Genomic DNA, 20,530 nt, shown 5'->3' on the forward strand with positions numbered 1-20,530 from the left:
TGTTCTAATTATTCCCGTACTGCTAGCATATCAGAAATGAAATCTAACCTTGACCTGCCCAATTTAACTGTCCGGAGAAAACTGGCGCGACTGCATTTTTTTCATAAGATATTTTTTCACAATCCATCAATGAAGCGAGACCTCATTTCACAACCGTCATACCACTCATCGCGCATTGATCATCAGCATAAGGTTGTCATTCCGTTTTGCCGCACCAAATTCTTTTCAGCAGCCTTCTTACCGAAAACAGCCGCCGATTGGAACCACCTTCCCTCTTCCGTTGTAACAATAACAGACCCTTTGTTATTCAAGACTGCAATTTCTCAGCAATGCTTGTAACTATACGCAGTTTCCATTATCTATCTTTGTCTTGTATGTGCTTGAATTCTTATACATTTTTAGTTGACTTATGTTGCCTTCCCGATTTGCGCATCTGACACTTGTTTCTTTATTTTGTCTTTTTTTCTTGTGTGTTATAAATGTTGTACCCACCCCCTCTGTAATGCCCTACGGGCCCTGAGGGTATTCTAATAAATAAATAAATAAAATACGGCATGACTGGTCGAGTACTTCGCTATTGGCCAAGACTATGGCAGTAGCATAGTCACGTGCACGGTCGGGAGTAACAAGGGGGGCTTGGCTACACCCTAATATTGTATAAGGGATGGGCAATTTCGCCTCTGGCCTCTAATCAGTCAAGCCTTATACTTCATTTTTGTAGCAAGAGCTACATTTGCCGGCTTCTTGCGCCGTTTCGCTAGGGCTGGTAGCCACACCACGAGTTGAGTGAGCCGTTGTCTAGCAACCGCTGCAGCCGGCAGCGCCACTCACCGTGCCATCTGGCATGACGTCAGAGGACGAGCTCGTGAAACCACCTCGCAACAAAGGAGGAGCCAGCGTCGCATCGTGTAGTACAAGAGGTGGCTCAGTATGATTCGTTGGCAAATATAGAAAGTGAATCGGAGAGGCTGAAATCGGTCAGACTTTGTCAACGTGACGAACCCAAAAGGAAGCAGTGAATTGAGGAGAAGGAGGAAGAACGAGCCGCACGCCCTGAGAAGCGTAACTCTACAGAAAACCATCTTCCTACTTCTCCCTTCGCACGCTCAAGTATAACTACGTTAAGTCACAACAATTTTTATATGTGTTTTTACCCTTGTTTTTGACGGTAAAGGTTATATAGACGACTCCATAATGTATTCAACGAGCAGTTTACTTCTCACCTAGTGTTCTTAAAAGCTCAGTACCAATGCCAGAAGTTTATAAGAAGTACGTCGACGCACCATTTTTATTTTTGCATATACTGCGAGCATTGTTTTCTTTCGGACTCTATCAATGGGGTGGGCGAGGGGGCGGGGTGTTTTCGTTGCAGCGAAAATCCCCTCAGCCCTAACAAAGAACCTTACTCAGTCTTCTGGGAAGTACTGATGCTCCGTCATCAGTAACAACCATGAAGAGGCATGACATTGCTTACTACCGCACCCATTGATCTAATCAAGTTTCACTGCACTCGAAAAGAAGATTTATTCGAAAAAAAAAAAAGCTTCTGGAAACAAACTTGTTCAATCGTGTCTCTCAAAAAAAATTTAAAACACAATAGCCACCAATTTCACAAATACATGAACAAGAAGTAACTTTACAGTCGTTTCAGTGAAAAACGACCAAGTTAAGCGAAATATTTATCCTAATTCATCGTAGCCATTTCAGCCAATAGTTTTCCTATTGGCTCATCAAGAAATGTGTTCCTTTGTTCCAGGGCCTGGAACCTTGCCCTCAAATCCGACTCGCTTGTCTTGTAGTCTCTCTCCACTTTCTGCAACCAAAGAACGCAAAGAATTGCGGTTACTCGTCATCGTCAACCTGTGGTAGACCAAAGCCACACACTCACGAGACACCAATCAAATCACTTTGAAGTTCTCAATCTACTGCAGTGTTTCTTGACCCAAAGCCCATGCCAGAACTCACACATTACTCAGAACAATATTTTTAAAAGTTTTTATAGCTGGGGTTTTAAACGCGGGGATCGTGGGCATTTTGCAGCCCGTCAACCTGTTATTAGTGACTCATGGTCTACCTGTTACCGTTTGTGGCATTGCTAAATGGTTCTCGTCATATCCTCTCACCTAACGTGATCAATAACACTTTGTTTTCGTAAGATATAGTGACGTAAGTGGTCGTAAGTTTTTTTTTTTTCATGAGGTACCCCATGCGGTCATTCTTTGTCGAAACGATCAACATCTAGATTTTAGACATTGAGGAGATCGGTATTGATATGTTCTCGAATAATTTTGCCATCACGTCTTCCAAAATCTGCATATATGAGATATGGGAAAAGCTTTCGTCAAATAGCAATGTTAACCAACATTTTTTAGTAACTCAATAAAAAAAAACAGTAATATAGGAGCGGATATGAAGTGCAACTCGGTAAGTTAGTAGCCGATCATTTCATCATCCCTGTCACTCTCGAGGCTTTCACAGCCTTTTACGTCCAGTCAAAAATCCTCATTGTCAAGACAGCTCATTTCAGCATCAAGCTGAAAACAGTCTGTATAATTTCCAGTGCCAAAAGACTTCGACCACTCCTCAGACTTAAAGAATCATCTGTGCTCGGAGTACGTCAGCCACAGAACACCTACACACAAACATCTGCATCAAACTTCGACAAAAAACAATCGCTTGCGAAGTGCTGTCAACTATCCACGACGCGTAAAACCAAGCGGCCAAGCGCTTGCTATGAAAGCAACATACAGGTTAAGGACAGCGCTGAGAGCGTTTGCACCACAGTGAACTCTAGGGCTCACGCACCCTCAAATTACAGAAAGGTCAATCACATGATTAGTAATTTTGAACAACGGATAAAAAACCATACCATGAACTATCGCAATATTGAGATCGCTCAATTACAGAAGAGCACATCGCAAGCCCGCGCGACTTTTCACGTACATTGCTACAGGCAACAAAAATTACGAATTCTATGTGCAAGTCAAACATATCGAATTCTAACTCAAAAGGTCAGGCTATAACATCTAACTAACCTACGTGGCTACAGAAAAGCTTCGAAGCTGAGATGCGTACGCGGTGGGCTATAATTTAACGCGTCACTTTCCACACAGTGTCACAAAAACTTCGTGTCTTGGAAAAATGAATCGCATTTTGCATGGCCCTGAGGGAGTTCGTTCACGTATTCAGGGAACATTCTAAGTCGTAGAGTTCCGTTCCAGCCAAGCAGTTAACAATCTGACTGGCACACACGACAAAAGGCACGGCTGGCAGAGTTCCGCCGCATTGTCGTCTACTGACCCTACTCGCGGGGCTTCTCATGACATCCGCTTAGCGGTGTAACAGTCGACGGGCGTTGCGAACACGCAAACGGGGCCACATTACGTTATTGCTTCCTTCTTTTGAAAGCGAACCTTCATCGTCCTTCATGTCTGTGCAAATATTTCAGCTTTTATGTATTTCCTATATGTATCATGGTTTAGGACTAATGCTACGAATTAGAACAATTTTACAAAATAAAGGTTAGTAAGATAAACAGTACATACCTGAACTTGAGTTCGTACTTCATCTATGTCTTCTTGCAAATTTTTACGAAGGTACTCATCTGTTTTCTGTGTTAAAAAACAGAATGATGGCGTTCGTTTAAAAACAGCAAACATCCCTTACATACCAAGCTGACAAAAAATGGCAGTGTGTGTGGGGCGTGTGCATGTGTGTGTGGGTGTGCACTTTTACATTCTAAAAACGACACTATTGTGGTGTACCTTCAAATTATATTGTAATTACCAGGGTTTCTTTGATTGCGTCACGTGAGGCTTATGTATTACTGCAATTTTCTATTAAATTACGAATAGGCATTGGACGCTGCGAGTGTAAGCAAGAACAGACAGTAAGCTGTTTATTTGTGTATATTAGAATTATATGTGGTAACCATGAACTGTATATAGTGTTCTATTTTGTGCAGCAGGTCATATCGCACTTTGCAAGAGAATGACTGACAATCACTTGCTTGTAGCACAAAGCACCAAAGCGAAGATCTTGAGACCTGCTTGAATTATGCTTCATCTAAGAATCTTTCAGTTATTACAAATCCTTACGATGTTTCTTGTGGTTTCCGGCTGGTAATGCGTGATTGTCAACTACCTTTCCCAGAACCCCTCTCTAATCCTACGCAAATTTGCAGAGCTAAGTTGTTACACTTCATGTTTGCATGACAGTTAAGTAGAGGACCAGTAGCATAACTTTCTTATTGGCAACAACCATGCAGAACTGAGCACCACGTTTCGTTTTTTTTTTTCATCTCCACCACAATTCTATAGTGCCTTTTGCAATGTAATCGCCTTTCAAAATACAAAGCTCAATGCAAGCTACATCATTATAAATTGACTTTGAAGGAGATTAAACTCGCTCATTACTTGATAAGAATCAACTAGCAAAAAAGACTGCATGACCAAGTGTGTGCATTACCTGGAAAGGTTGTAGTGCACCAAAATTTATGTACACTGCTGTTTGTGCATTGCGCTTGCATATAAATTCCCCGGAAAACCTAATCCGCACCCTCGTGCTCAGCGAAGTGATGTCGTAGCCACTAAGCTAGAGTGGTATGTAATGTTTCTGAGCTTGAAAATCTGAAACCGTAGACGCTGAACCTCTTTTACTCAAGCAGTATACTATGTTGGTTCGAATCATGCACGGCCAATCGATAATAACAATTGTTGGAATTCAACCTCCCAAAACCAGCACAGCTAACAGTTATTGTAGAGTGATAGAAAATGCATTTTGAAGACAATAGAGATAAAAATAGTACGAGACGTGCTAATTATTTTACCTTTATCACGACACTCTATCTTACGTGCAAAGAATCACGTGCATCTGTGAGAGCTTGTGACAAGCGTGCCTGCAAGCAGGATATTTACTTTCTCTGTCACACATTCTTCCCTTATTTTCGTAACGTTTTTACACTCACCCTATAATAATATAGTTCTGCGAGTTGAATGTCCCAAAACCATGATATGGTTATGGGAGACACAATACTGGAGGTCTTCGGAATTTTCAACAAACTCGGTTTTTTTATAGTGCACCTAAATCTAAGAACACAGGCCGTCAGCATTTTTGCCGCCATCCAAAATGCTACAGCCCTCGCCGGAATTCGATCCAGTGTCCTGTGGGTCAATATTCGAGCCCCATAGGCACTAAACCATCGTGGTGGGCCATTAGATTACCTTGATAACTCTGGTTTTAAATAAATTAGTAATATGTGGTACGTTTAGCGAACGCACTGTCCCATTTTTTTCAGCTCGTGCACTCCGAAATCCGTCCGTAGCAACTAACTGCAGCTTCCATACCTTCTCATCTCTTTGCAACCTCTTTTCTCCCCATTATTCCTTCCCCAGTGCAGGGTAGCAAACCGGATGTGCGTCTGGTTAACCTCCCTGCCTTTCCTTGCATCTTTATCTCTCTCTCTCTCTCTCTTCCGTAAAGAGCGAATTCGCTACTTCAAGGCTCCATAGACTCAGGAAATCATCGAGCACATCTGCACCGCTTATTTGATGAGGACGCAGCATATACTTACGTGGTACTCATCCTCTTTATCGGCGATCAGCTGCTTCAACTGTTCTTTGTCTTTTTTCGCTTCCTCTAACGCAGATTTTACATCCTGCAAGTACAGTAATAATGCACATTTATTACCTCACGATTGTTATGCAGGAACACCACAGACATTTTATCTGAAATCCCAGCAGTATTATGTAATTTTTCAGGTAAATGAAAAGTTTGCAGAGAAACCCACTAATAATGTAGCGAGTCATTTCTTCTTGGGTCAACTTTGTTTTATTCATTGTGTAGTTTCGCGCGCATGTATTTTTGAATATTTGGCTGCCGGCTTCTGACTCCTGTTTTTTTTTAAATAATAGGTGATGCACTTAAAAGAAGCGGAACCACTGTCTGTGGGTATTACGCCACGATGTTGCCAGTTTACTATAAACGCAGGGACGATTTTGATTGTAAGCTGTTACTGTTGGCGCTTATTCGCATTTTGATCTCCTGTGCACGATTCTGTTAATGCTGAATCCCTGATGTATAGTATTTTTTCTCCTTCATAATTGGAGTGCTTTTACGTCATGTCATGTTAACATGAACAGCACACGCGGGCTACGTTGAGCCAATTGTAAGGACTCTCATTACCGAATCACAAAAGTATGCGACTGCTGAGGCTCTGAACGAAGGCGCACTGCAATAAGGTGATCGGTGCGAGGCTCACGTGTGAGCCGACAAAGATCGTGGCTCAAGATACGTCCTCCTACAGCATGCACCCACAATTTCAGCTACTTCTATTACAAGAAGAACTTGGCTAGCTGCCTGAGAGTAACCGTAGTGAAATTAAGTTCAAGACGTAATAAAATACCCGACGCATGCAAGGTAGGAGATGATACATCAGGTCATGGTCTCAGAGTGTGGGTTTCTTGGCTCTAGCATTACTCGTTGCGAATTCTAAAGCATGATGAGATCGTGAGACCACAAGCAGCAAGCCCTATAGCTGTCAATTACGCCCACGAAATGACCAGTATAGAATAGTAATGTATAGTATAGCAATGAGATGATAAAGAAAGCGATGTGAGGGTATGGATGTGAGGGTATGTAATCATACCCTCATGATGTGAGGGTATGTAATCGAGAAAGCTAAATGAAAAGTAACTCATGGCCTAATATGTATAGCATAGCTTAGAAAGTATATAGAGAAGGAAAGAAAGTGGGGAGGACTGATGTAAGGTTGAGAAAAAGAAAAAAAGGAAGAGAGTGGTTAAAAGATAGCATAGCCTTCCACACTATGATTCCTTTAGCTGTGAATCATAATATACCACCTTAGAATGTGTCACATTCACATAGGATAATTCCAAGACACTCAATATTACAATCCAAGAAAAAACATGAAGCAATTCATGGTGCTGAGAGAAATGGGATAACGATTGGTAACTAGCATCCAAATAAACATTAATTCACTCAGCTGTCAGTCGCGTTTCATTTGGACAAAAATACAGAATCTGGGGCTCCAATGGTATGCACAATAAGGTTTTGGTTGCGTTCTTTCAAGATGAGAAAATTAACACTGTTCACACTGGTCTTCTAATGTGACACGTCGAACAATTCGTCAAACACCGTGCTGCCTTCACCAAAGTGACTGGCGACGGTCACATGCAGCACATTGATGTCCAGACATACTGACCACACCGAAAGTTCTAGTGATCAGACGAACGATGCATCCTGCTCTGTTTCAGCCCCAAGTCGAAACAACAAACAAACAATTTCCGTGCACAAATGCAGCTGACGTCGATGAAGCGAATAATACAGTGCGTAGATGAGAAAGGAAATTGAGGGTGAGGGCACCCATACGCAAGCGATTAGAATGGAAAGGAGGTTGAGTGAGAATAAATTAAAGCATAACCATCGGCAGTAGAGTAAAGCAAGGCAGTTGCAACGGCAAGGAGTGTTGAGAAAGAGGAAAAAAGGAAGGAGGCCACCAGCTCCGCGGTTTCGTCAGAGTTCACGCTATATACTAACGCGCAGCTGCCTGACTTTTTTAGGAAAACATTCTAATAATTCATAAATATACACTGACATTTTCTATACAATTACTAACAGTTTAGTTGTCCCGTGCAATATAAAAAGACAGCTAAATTACAACGCATATCAGTTGTGGTTTTATAGTAGTGCCAATGCCATAAAACATACCTGCAGCTCTGCTTCCAGGTGCAGAACTCTGTCGATCAGGGATGACAAGTGCTGGCAGGAGGCAGCATGTTTTTCCATCATATTGGCTGTGGCCTGTTAAAAATGCACAAATGTGAATTAGGGCAGCACTTTTGAATAGAAACTACTATACCGTAACCAAGAACTAGCGTGTGAGAGTCTGATGAATTTCCCACAATGAAAACATCTACAAAATCAATATGCTCTAAAACACATATTTCTCTCTTCCAGATTTGTTTCCGTAAACAAGTAACTCAATTCACCTACCTTTTCTTTTTTTCTTGTTTGTTTAGAGCTCATTCTCTGTACATCTCTAGATGCATTATGAAATAATCGACAAGCACTGTAAAAAAACTGCAAAACTCGCACAAATACTGGACCAACAGTGCAGAAGTCGTCCTAAAGAATTTTCCAAACTTTTTACTACGAAATTAATAATTACTCAGCTCAGCGTATAATGCAACTGCCATCGACTTGGTCACATCTTAATTATAAACGCATAGCTACGCTACAAAATGCACACCTTTTGTCTTAGTAAGCAACCTAAAGAAGACGATGCACACGCTCAGAGTGAGTGCTTTACCTGAAAGTTGCATCCCACACGGGCATACGGGCACTTTGTAGGCTTCGAACGGCAAGTCAGCAAACGCTCATCCCGCAGCTTCAAGAAACAAAGCAAGAAAATTAAGTTAGAACACGCGCATGGTGTTGCAAATCCGTATAGCGTCTGTAATTTTCAAGTATTGCGTTTAAAGAGACAATTGTATTGACAGTTCAAAGCGATAATGTCATAGTCCATCATTAGCCTGACTTCAACCAGTGCAGGGTAAGAGCTCCTTCCATATTCTTCGTAGTCTTCTGCATAATGTGGTCAGGTTATCCCCGCAAAGTTTTCTATATAGTTTGCTCCAATTATTTTATGACTCTCCTTCGCGTGCTTGCTTGCTCATGGAGTTGAGTGTGCCACTCTGAGTGATCAGCACCTACTTTGCTTCTACTACTTGTCTTGTCCGTGCCACTTCTCTCCTACCCCAGAGCGTACAGATATAGATGTCTGTAGTGCAGAACATCGCAAACTCTTGATTTGATTGATATGTGAGGTTTACCGTCCCGAAACCTCGCAAACTCTGTTTCACATTACGTAGGAGTGTACCTTTCGAGGAAAACCACAACGAGGAACACCACCACATTAACAAATTTTGCCTTTGACGATGAATTTTGGCTGGTCCAACAGACAGGGATGAGTGAGGGTAAGGGCCATCGGAGCTCTGGAATAAGGGCCCTTCCATTTGCAATGCTCTAAGTGATGCACAAATAAAATTGATCTCTCCTTCCTTAATTTCCTTATTATTTTAGCACACCTTTGTTCCCTGGCCCCCACTGCCCTTTTCTTCCTTCGTTTTGTTCTAAATAGGAACCTCATAACTTTTATTATGTGTTCACAGTTTATATATTACGTGTATACTGCCTGGAAAATTATATGCTTGTGCTGTGCACATAGCTAAGTTCTTAAAGAAAAGAAAAACAGTAGAGAAGGAAATACAGGGAGTTTAAGCAGTTTTGGAGAACCAGTTTGCTATTCTGCACTTAGGTATAGATCATAATACGCACTGATTGCTTACTGAGCCCTTCACCTCATTTTTGAGTTCATTCGGCAAGTTTAATAGGGTTGTTTGTTTTTGTGTTCATGATCGTGTTCAGAATGAAACAGTAGCAGATATTGCTCAGCTACGTCTTTGCATAACCAATTTCGCCATGCGTCTCTAACCCCCGTATTCTAGAACGTCTCTTCACTCAATGATTCACCTTCACTTGAGAAAGCCGATGGAAGCGCCCTCTCTAGACATTGATAGTGTGCTGTGATTCTCGCGCAGCGCAGCGTCAATTTCAGCCGAGCAGCGGCGCAGTGCTGAACTCTGTCAAGTGAAGGGTGAAAGTTGAGTCGAGGATCGTTTGTGAATACGGGGGTAAATGTGCCAATATAACGCCGCAATGCGAGTTTAACACCGGCTGCTTTGCATCTACACTTGGTTCCCTTTGACGGGAGATGGTGTAATTGTTAACTTCTTTTTATTCATATTTTTTCCCAAATAGGCAGCCCTTCCTGTGGTCGACAAGCAAATGAGCAAAGTGGAGGCATGTCGTGAAACCATGACAGAACGCGACATATTAAAGTTACTTATTGTGCATTGACATAAAGCCCATTGGCAGATGTCAAGCGTATCTTTTTCATTATTAGTAACCTGCATAGCCTCATTGAGTTTTAAAACAAAAAGTTTGCCCATTGGACTGTGTACATGAAGACATTCTTTTAACACGTAGAAATAAAGCATTACTTGATATAATATATTCAATGCTTGATAAGAACCCCGCACCGTTCTTGAGAAAAATGTTATAATGCAGCACATCTCCTTCAGAATTAAATTCCCTAACTTTCAAACAGTGACCCAGAGACTTAACACTCACGATGATGCCTGAATGCATTTTAACGCGAATGCGTTAGAGAGATCGTACCGCGAAAAACCCGCACCCGGCGTTGGCCCCGTTGGTTGTGAGCGAAAAATCGTCTGTGCGTCTGTGACCAAAAAATTAAGTTACCGAGATAGCCCTGAGAGGCTGCTACTTGTCCGCGTGTGCAAGCGCGATCGCACTGAAAAAGCACCGCGTTCGAAGAAAAAAAGGGGCTCAAGGTCATGAGGCGCGGTAATTTTATTGCCCTGCCACCCCTCCCTGCTTAGCTTCCAGTGCTTTCGTCGGGAAGAGAGAAGAGATAATGCAATTGCAGCATGCGACAAGCCTTTGTAACCCCACTCGCACCGGACGGATTCTTGAAATTTTTGCGGCAATGAATTCGTGAAGCAATAAGCTCTTCTAGTGAATTCATTCCATGGTTACTTCGTCTTTCGAACGTCTTTCAGGGTTTTTTTAATGCAATTTTGACAGGTGTCACAACGAAACCGAGCCCGTTCGGCGATAATAGCGCGCACTGGTCCAATCTACTGTGTGCGTGTTTGTGTGCGTGTGCGTGTATGTAACAAAACATTAATAAACATACACTTAGTGGTTAAAGGGTGCATTAGGGGCTGGATTTCGCTATCGCGTTCAACTCTTAAAGTCGAAGCTTGAGGGTGCCCCAATTTGTGGTTAGGGTAGACTGCCGGTATTGCATGTCTAGCGTATCCCCAGAGAAATAATCGAGTGCCCTTCGGTTTCTGCACTCACTGCCGCAATTAAAGAGACGAAATGATAGCACTTTTATCACTAGTGCTGTAGTAACGTGTCATAAGAGCTTCACTCATGAGTCACTAATTATTTATCGACGTATTCTTTTTTTATTTTAGTTATCACCTCTGATAATACGCAGTGTGTTAAAATGTAAAATTCACTTAACAGACAGTTGTTTTCTTTTCTTTTCCCATGATTTGAAGCGTTAGACAACGCATTGTATCAAGTGTCACTACTCACGTTGGCCTACCCATTGTTCGCCATTACATATCGTATAATTGTATTGGAGTGCCACATCTCACGCACGTTTTGATTCTTTTTGTTGTTTTGTTTGTAAGCTCCTTTTTATGGTTCAAGAGCATTTCCACAGAAAATCTAACGTCTCCACTTCTGCTTAAGGCCTGGAAATTCACGTCAGCATTATTTAACAACGTAATAAATAAATAAAAATAATCAACTGCTTACAAATATTTGGCACATATAAATATTAAGTCACACCAGACGTGTAATTTATCGCTCAATTGTATGCGTAAGCAGTAAAGTAAGTTTCTCGCGATTGTACCTCCAAGCCACAAACCGTAAAGCAGCTGTTCAAAAATGCAGCATTACAAGCATTAATTTAAAACGTTAAGGCTTGCTGGTGATCACGGTATTTTTTTTTCAACTTACCTCTGCAAACGTGTCGAACTCCTCAGCACAGTGAGGACATGTTGCCGGCCTTTCATCGCAGTCTTGCATGTGATTCTGAAACCACCCAAAACGGCAGCGGTGAAACATCTCGGCTTACATCATCTAGAACACATGCGCTAGGCTTACATTACCATCATTCAGATTAAGCCACTGTTGAGCTTTTTTAATTTGTTTTGTATACATCGCTATCTGAAAAAGGGGTGTATAAAAAACCCTATAGGTTCACGCATTTTCTGGGTCACTGTAGGAAGTTTCAACCATCCAAATAAAGATTCCTGTATATGCAATATTTTCGGTATATGCAATATTTTCTGCACCATTGATAAAAAACGTCGGAAAAAAGGTCACATTACTGAAATTGCACAGTAATGGTACATTTTGTACGTGACCACACTTTGCAGTTGGCAGTGCTTCCAACCTTTAACTGTGACGGAAGAAAACTGCTAGAGGCTTGTTCGTGTGCTTAAATATCGATGAACGTTGAAGAACCCTAGGTAGTCAAAATTACCAGAATATTCATCTACAATGTATTTCATAATCATACCGTGGTCATGAGATGACTCTACACCCTTATAATTACTGTTTTTAAACTTTAACCATATATTTATTTTACGTCGACGTACTTATTGACGTCCCGTCGCTAGGTAAATCGACACAGCTGCCCACCAAGTGAACAAATTAAGTACTTAGTGACGGGATACACATAGATAATTTTGTGTAAATAGCTGCTCATTTAAAATCTGGCACCAGCCATTGTGTGTACATTTAGGAAAGCGCGCCAATAAGTATCAAGTTTCGGGTATTCAGATGCAAAAACCAAGATAAAATTACAAGAATGGTCTGGTCCAACTTTGAACAACTGGAGTTGTCGAGCGTATATATATATATATATACGCAACGCTTTGATGCTTCTCAAGTTTCTTTTCAATGCTGAAAAAACGGCGGCAACACGTGCAACACTTTAGCGACTAACAGATCAGCTAGTGACACTGCCCTTTTTTTTCTATCCAGTCATGTTTTTAACACACGTACCCGCACGCTATTTTTAAAGGACTCATCTGTTGCCCTCTCCACCTAACATAGGATGATTGCCAAATTGTCCTATACAACTACTAACGACAGATGATAATTACAGCGTTGTAAGAGAAAGAGCTATATTGCAGCTATGCGCTTGCCTTCAGATGTCTGTCTTCCACTTCCATTCCACAGTAAGGGCAGTTGACAAGTCTATGTTCACAGACGCTTGATATATGCGCTGCCAATGCCTTCTTGTTGACTTCCTTCTGACATAGTGGACACTTCGCCATCTTAACAACGCAAGTTTTATAGTGAGTCTGAGGAAAGAAGAAGAAAAAAGGTTTGTCACACATGATTCACAAAACAAGCTTGCAATGTCACAGCGAGTTCACCTTCAGCAGTCTTAAAAACTTGTAAGCACACCTGAGTGTTCGCTATGAAAGAAGCAAGACTATGAAGCCCAGTAAAACTTGAATGAAATTCACAGCTTCGTCGCTGGTCTTCATGTTTCTGTAATGCTCCTAACAACGCATCAATTCAGACACGATTTCGCACAGAAAACTGTCGAGCCACGAGTCATAGTATGTGTGGAACCCGTAGTGCGGCATTGCTGATAACCCACGAACAATACGTCCGCATTGATTGATTTGTGGGGTTTAAAGTCCGAAAACTACCATATGATTATGAGAGACGCCGTAGTGGAGGGCGTCTCTGTATCTGTATAACGCGTCCGATGTTTTAATGACTGAGTCAGTAGAACGTCGGGTGCTTTACCAATACATTTGGTAGATCGGATGCAGCGTGCTATAGCACAAGACCTACCACGATACATCGGATCTACCAACTGAGTTGGTAGAACTTCAGACGCTCTACCAACTCAGTTGGTAGACCATTAGACAGATTATTAAAAGGTCGTGGGCTCGGTACCTGCCGGTGGCAAGTTATCGTTTCATCCACTTTTCTTTCTCGACATTCACATTACACATACAACAAAGAACTTCCCCTATAATTTCTCTGGCATTATTGTCTGTCATTATTCCTAATGTATCTCAAAGTGTAAAGTATTGACCCATTTTCCTTTTAGACATAATATCGAAGATATAATAAGTCTTCTGTTAGTTCTCATCAATTTCATTTATATGAAGCAATTTGAAGGTGAGTACCTCTTCAGATTCAATGGCAGTTGGAAGAAGGTCGCTTTGTTCATTCTTCTGGAATTCCTGACCTCTACCAACGAAACCGGTGAAATTGCAGTTTTGGCGCTCGTCTTTGCAGAGGGTGTCTGGATTGTCCTGTATCCATCAAAATCAACCGATAAAATTGAGTAAAAAGTTAGTAGTAAGCACTGAGTGATGAAAAACAAATATTTCGAGCACAAAGTGGATCGTACATTAAAACGAAAACGTTCCGCGTATTTAGCTCAGTTCTTTTTATGTTTCCAGATGGGTGTGTGAGTGCCAGAGGTGACCCATTTCCGACACGTTTGCACAGCCCATCACCCGAAACAATCGTACACCGAAGTGTACACTTTGCGAGAAATAAATCAATTATATGCCACAGATATCTCCCGGAATATATTTCGCGTTTACAAAATATCCTCTGTCTGAAGAATCACGTATTGCCATATGCACTTGGCAAGAAATTAAACCAGTTATATATAGCGAACATTTTGAAAGTAATCTTAGAGCCGGATTGATACAACAAAGGCCCTTCTTCAGCCTTTTTTGCCGCACTTAACTACCCACGCTTCGCGAAGAACGAAACTGAAACTGCAAAAAACAGTCTGTAGACAGTTCGCTAGCTAATCCTATCCAATCCGAAGCCTGTACTTCTCAGAATTTTCATGGATCTACATGATCGCAGCATCAGATTCCTCTTTGGGTATCATTGTATGGAACTACATGCCCACAGTTGTTCGGTTGGCTGCGAACCCAAATCAGCCGCAGGGGAAGGAATGTCCTCTCTTAATTTTATATAATATATGCAGCACGTGCCTCCTTGCGCCTGCGGCCATTTCATCCTGGTCGCTGCATAGGCATGGCAGCATGCGAAAGGGTCTCCTGCCATCTAGACGAAGTCATCGTCAAGAAGTGTTCATTGACAGCCCTGGTCATCAGTGGAGTGGCGAGAGTGTTGTCAATTTTCTTCAGGAGGTCGTGGCTGCGAGTGGCGCAAATGGAGTGTATCAGGTGTTGCGTCAGGTGTAGTGAAATGAAGCTCTTCCGTGTCCCAGGTTCGAGAGCTTCCTTCATAGCTGGGGGAGCTGTTGCGTCGAAGCTTTGTCGGTTTGATTGATTTGTGGGGTTTAACTTCCCAAAACCACCATATGAATGTGAGAGACACCGTAGTGGAGGGCTCCGAAAATTTTGACCACCTGGGGTTCTTTAACGTGCACCCAAATCTGAGCACACTGGCCTAAAACATTTACGCCTCCATCGGAAATGCAGCCGCCGCAGCCGGGATGCGATCCAGCGACCTGCGGGTCAGCAGCCGAGCACCTTAGCCACTAGACCACCGCGGCGGGGCAGCTTTGTCGGGTTGAGCCTTCGGTTGAGCACATGAACGTGCCATTGGGGTGTGGATCTGCGCCAGTGTGTGGCAGCGAGACACGGCTCGTTTTGAAATGAGTCACGTCGTTTGATGCACAGGTATGAGGGTGGAAAGAGTGAGAAAAAAACGCTGCTGTACTGGACCCACTTTGACTAGAAACCTTCCTTTGTCCTTGACCTGTGGGCAGGAGCTTCATGGCGGCGCTGTAGGGCACTGCTTGGCGTTTGTCTATTCCAGAGAGCTGTGCAGTTGAGTCGAGCTTTTGTGTCAACACACAGGGTGCATCAGGTGATGTTGAAGCTGGCTGACGACACGTAAGGCAAGGTGGGCTAACTGCAGCGTTGGCAATTGTTGGTTCTCCAGGCAATGCTTCTAGATGAAGCCTACTGGAGGCATTAGAGGCATCGGACGGGTATGCCATTCGCACGCCTGGTGGAGAGAGATCCGTACCATCTGCGAGATTTTGGGTGGCCGGTGACGCTGGACTAGGGGCGTCTGAGGACAGAGCCTTTTGTCACTTGACGGAGAGAAATGAGCATCTCTGACGAGCTCCCTCGCGTTGGCACATCAGCTGATGATGTCGGTGTTACTTCACAGAGTGGCACTTGTAGACGTTGGCTGGTGTTGGTGATGACAAGTGTGGCAGAAGCAGCTGACGTGAGGCGACAGTCATCCGTGGCACTTAACGTGCTAAGTATCGTCTTGTGTGTCATTGAAAACCATCTTGTGCATCGACAGCGTGGTCACCTGCGAACTGGTTGATGTCATAGCGCCATCACCGGGGGAGTTCGGGCAACTCGAGTTGACTTGTTCGGGCCAGTGAGATTGTGATGGCGTGTGGTTCGAAAGTGAGGTTTCGCATGGCAGCTAGTAAGTGATGTGGCACTGCAGGTTGAGGTGGGACTAGCACGAAACCTTGAAGACGGTCGTATGTTTGCGATCCAGGAGGAGGCACAACGCATCGCAGAGCAGTAGGAAACATTGCTACCATGCTGTCGTACTTTTCCTGCTGCGAGACGTTGTTGCGCAGGTAGAAACCAGCCTGCATGTGGAACATCCAGATGTTTGTGCTTTCTCGCCAAAATTCGGGAAATTCTGGCGGTAAGAGGATTCAGGGCGCCGTGGTCGTCGTATCTGGTCGTTGCGCCATGATGATAGGCGACGCGGAGGTTGGTTGGCTTGGTGCGAGTGTCAGGTGGAATCTTCTGGAATTTTTTTTTCATTTGTCTGGAGTCCCAACTGTAGCAGTGAGGTAGAGTAAGAATGATGCTGCTACATCGAATGTTGAAACCAACTGTTTTATTTCACAGCCCTCGCATTCCAACTCGCGCTGGTGGCCACTTCGTCATCGTCACTGCGTATGTGCAGCAGCACGCGACAATGCGATAATCATACTGGCTTCGGGGTTTAAAGCCAGTCCCCCACTACAAAAGGCACACACGCTACTGCACCCTCTATGGCGAAGTAGTGGGTGTATCGCAAGTTCGAATACCTGTTGTGTACTAAGTGTTCGAAGTACGCACTATAAGAACAGGATATCGCTATGACATTCAACTTCTAAAGGCGAAGCTTTAGGGCCTCCTTATTTTTTTCCCGTTCACCTGCGTCTACTATTTCTGTTCAACAAGATGATATTACATGCTCTTTCCTACAAAATTATTCTTAGCAATCTTATTAAATTTCTTTAAGTGGCGTGGTTTTTGTTACTTATATAGCAAATATTACATATGGTAAGTAAAAACCTGCGTGAAAAAATTACTGGCGCTGAGAAAGAAGAATCAAATACATTGAAAATGCAAAGTTTTGTTAGTAAGTACGAAGCAACGTGTGCTCAACTTTTGGTACCGTTTTAGTATCTGCGACACCTTCGTGAAGCTTGCTTGGTCCCGTGTTCGAGCTCTCTGGATCTCGGCCTTTATAACCGTTGGGGATGAGGTTTCGAGGCTCGTTGTTGCCGCAGATTTCAGTTGGCTCCTGTTTAATTGAAGCAAGGGAAATGACTCAGGGAAGTAAACTGATTAGTGAACACATAAGATAGATACTACGCAACATAAGCTACGGCGTCAAATGTTGATCTAGTTTGAGAAATAAAAAAAGAGACATTGCATTTAGCTTACTAAGGCGTTCTAATGTAAAGACATCAGTAGGTTTCGACCCACGGGTCTTTAAGGCACTGTAAACCTCTGACCTAAAGGGTATGGCTAGCTCACCAACCCCTGTATCGCACGGTGACACATGAAATGTAGTTCTCATTGTGTTTGTGTTGTGTCCGTATTTCCAAGAGGATATTTACACTCTGGTACCTTGATTTTGCTCGATTTTTACCTTCTGTGGCATTTTCAATTACGGTGCTGCTTGCAATGAGACGTTATTCAATAAAAACTTCAGTTGCTAGTGTAGCGCATGTCCTGTCGTCGTCTCGTCTTTTGCATTCTTTCCACTGCTGCCCCACTTGTCCTTTCATCATGGTGCATTGTAAAAAGTGTCAGAAATCCTTCAACGTTTTAGCACGTAAACGCCTGTGTCGCTGCGTGCCGTGAAAGGCTGACCCAAATCAGTTCGCTAATCTTTCTGTGATTCTGTATAATATGACCTTCGAATTACGTTTGAATGTGCTTTTGACGGCTTCACGTAATTCGTAAATGTAGTATTTGTAGACAATGTCCATGTTAGAAAAAAAACTAAGCACCTAAGCATTTTTCGGGTCACTAGAAAAATCAATGTGCATTGGTTCTTCAGGCACTCCCGCCGTAACATCTCCAAGTATCTGGTGTTTTCAGAACAAAGTTGGTGCCTATTCAATGATATTTATGACCAGGTTCCGCAGTAGAGATTATTACCCTTTCTTCATCAATAACGTAGTAAGGCTACCCGCGTTCTAATTCAAACAGCGAAGGATGCAGACACAGTGGTCCTTTGGAATCGGAATGACGCGAAATTAACTAGATCTATACAAAGGCGTATGTAATGTTAGGGAGGGGGGCTCCTCCTTGTCTGTAACCAAAGGGGCGCCAAATGCGTACCCTAGCTTTGCTCAGGAGGTCCTGTGCACCCGCCATGGTGTTCTTGTCGTTGTGATGATCGACTGCTTAGGTGCAGATCGCGGGACCATGTCTGGCCTCCAGCAACCGCATATTTGATGGAGATGAAGATGCTTGAGGCCATGTACTTAGGTTTACGTGTGCGCTGAGGAACCCCAGGTGTACAAAATTTACAGAGCCCTCCACTACGACGCCTTTCATAAACATAACGCGATTATGGAACTTTAAACTACAGTAATTATAATTAGGACCTCCTCCTCCCTGTGCACGAAACTTTTGACAACAATGGAGGCCAGATAGTCGAGGACCTCTCATACTGCACTACAAAATTTGATTGTATGAAAATATGGATTGACTGATTGAAGTTCTGCCGACCTCACATCTTTTTCTGGAAATTGAACGAGAAACGGCATGCTTTTGGAAAAAGCAAGAAAGTATACTTTGTTACTTTCATTCTACTCAACTGCACTCAATGTGCGACTCCGCCCTGCCGCGGTGGTCTAGTGGCTAAGGTACTTGGGTGCTGACCCGCAGGTCGCGGGATCGAATCCCCACTGCGGCGGCTGCATTTTCGATGGAGGCAGAAATGTTGCAGGCTCGTGTGCTCAGATTTGGGTGCACGTTAAAGAACCCTAGGTGTCGAAATTTCCGGAGCCCTTCACTACGGCGTCTCTCATAATCATATGGTCGTTTTGGGACTTTAAACCCCACGAATCAATCAATCAATGTGCGACTCGTGTGCTTGATGTATGTGCTATCTCTAACCTATAGGAAGTATTACATGATAGGCGGGAAGATGCGTCAATGACCGCATGAGGTAACACGCGAAACCATTTAAAAATAAAGGTATTTCACTGCGCACCTTTTGGCACATTGCAAAGCTTGCTCTCTTGTGAGCCGACATTCTATGATGGGAGGATCCTTGCTAGAAGGAACTATATAACGGCGCGTGCCCTTACGGAGGCATTTCTCTAAAAGAGACAGATTGTGACTGTTGCAGCCACACTCTCAAAAAAAATAGCGAGTAAAAAGGGTGTCTTTTTGTCCCGAAACGATAATCGTCATCTATATTGCGTTCCATACTTGCGCTATCGCGGGGCGATAGCGCAAGTATGGAACGCAATATAGATGACGGTCACGATCGACATGCCCATTAACAGGGTTACATTGCATTCGCGATAGGAAAGTGGCCAGCGCCGAGTTTTTAAATAAGGAAGCGCACGCATGCCTGATGACGATTATTGTTGTGGGACAAAAAGACAACCTTTTTACTCGATATTTTTTTAGAGTGCAAGCGTCGGAGTCGCTGTATGACGCGGAATACATCTAGTTGAATCTTTGGTTCGATAGGCCTCCATCACTATCGCCACCTGGACGATGTCGCTAATGCGTCTGCGCAACGTAATGTAACTACCACACCCTTTCAGTTTGTATTAAAGTTTTGAGATAGCGCTTTTCCCGTCGACGTGCATTTTTTTTTGTGTGAGTGTGCTAAAGCAGTGAAAACTTCTGTTAACCAGTAGGTAGAAATGTAGAGGGTAGGTTGCGATAAAATTTAAGAATCAGCTCCCTCCCCCTTAACGGAGAAACCGGCAAAATTTATGAGCTCTGCGATGCGTAGAAAAACGCTGCAGAATGTCATGGGCTTGGATAGCTTGTTTCCTGTTATGAGCCCAAGATAGACGTGTTTTCCTGTTTAAACAATTGCGTTCGTGGTATGAGAGTGTTCGAATTTTATGCCAGATTACCGAGAGGCTTTGGAAACGACCCACCTGCACAAGTTCCCGCGCAGTGCGGGATTTTCGCTGAGTAACGGGGTGTTCCTTTTCAATGTGGCTCTGAAAAAAAAAGGCATTCGATAGTCGGAAGTAGAAACAATATCAAACACCGATTAAACGTAGTGGTAAAAGCGCTCAAGCCTTTCGCCGATGTTACACTGGACAGTTCTCCTTTTTGTGTCATCTTTCCTTCCACTACTAATAAATATTCTATAAAATTGTAGTTAACTGCTATTCGTATAGATGCCAGTCTTTCAGAAGCCTTCTCCATCATTTATTGACAGCTGGGTTTAAACGAAACAAGTGGTATATAGAAAAAGAGTGCCCCATACATTCACTAGCAGGAACTCTGGCGCTAGTCCCTATATGGGAGCTGAAACGCATGGCGCTTCAGCGAGCATGGGAATGATGTGTAGAACGCGGATTCACCTAAACTTCGTACTTCGAACTTCATGTGTGGTCGTGCGGCTTCGAGCTGTTCTG

General features: G+C 43.2%; 1 protein-coding gene across 5 annotated transcripts in view; it reads right to left on the reverse strand.

Moving 5' to 3' along the window:
* Positions 1–1,499: 1,499 nt before the first annotated feature.
* The window catches only part of LOC142768816 (uncharacterized), a 30,881-nt gene continuing 11,850 nt past the window's right edge, over positions 1,500–20,530 (reverse strand). For 4 of the 5 annotated variants that reach the window (XM_075871092.1, XM_075871091.1, XM_075871093.1 and 1 more), the window contains 10 exons: positions 20,042–20,107; positions 17,074–17,202; positions 13,842–13,970; positions 12,837–12,995; positions 11,641–11,715; positions 8,330–8,407; positions 7,729–7,821; positions 5,573–5,656; positions 3,546–3,611; positions 1,500–1,813 (listed from right to left, as the gene is read on the reverse strand). In XM_075871092.1, the coding sequence (XP_075727207.1) occupies positions 1,685–1,813; positions 3,546–3,611; positions 5,573–5,656; positions 7,729–7,821; positions 8,330–8,407; positions 11,641–11,715; positions 12,837–12,995; positions 13,842–13,970; positions 17,074–17,202; positions 20,042–20,107 (1,008 nt within the window). In that variant the 3' untranslated portion in view covers positions 1,500–1,684. The remainder of the gene's footprint in view (positions 1,814–3,545; positions 3,612–5,572; positions 5,657–7,728; positions 7,822–8,329; positions 8,408–11,640; positions 11,716–12,836; positions 12,996–13,841; positions 13,971–17,073; positions 17,203–20,041; positions 20,108–20,530) is intronic. The other variant, XM_075871095.1, reaches the window with a different exon arrangement.

This window comes from Rhipicephalus microplus, chromosome 8 (genome assembly GCF_043290135.1).
Source record: "Rhipicephalus microplus isolate Deutch F79 chromosome 8, USDA_Rmic, whole genome shotgun sequence".
NCBI lineage: Eukaryota > Metazoa > Arthropoda > Arachnida > Ixodida > Ixodidae > Rhipicephalus > Rhipicephalus microplus.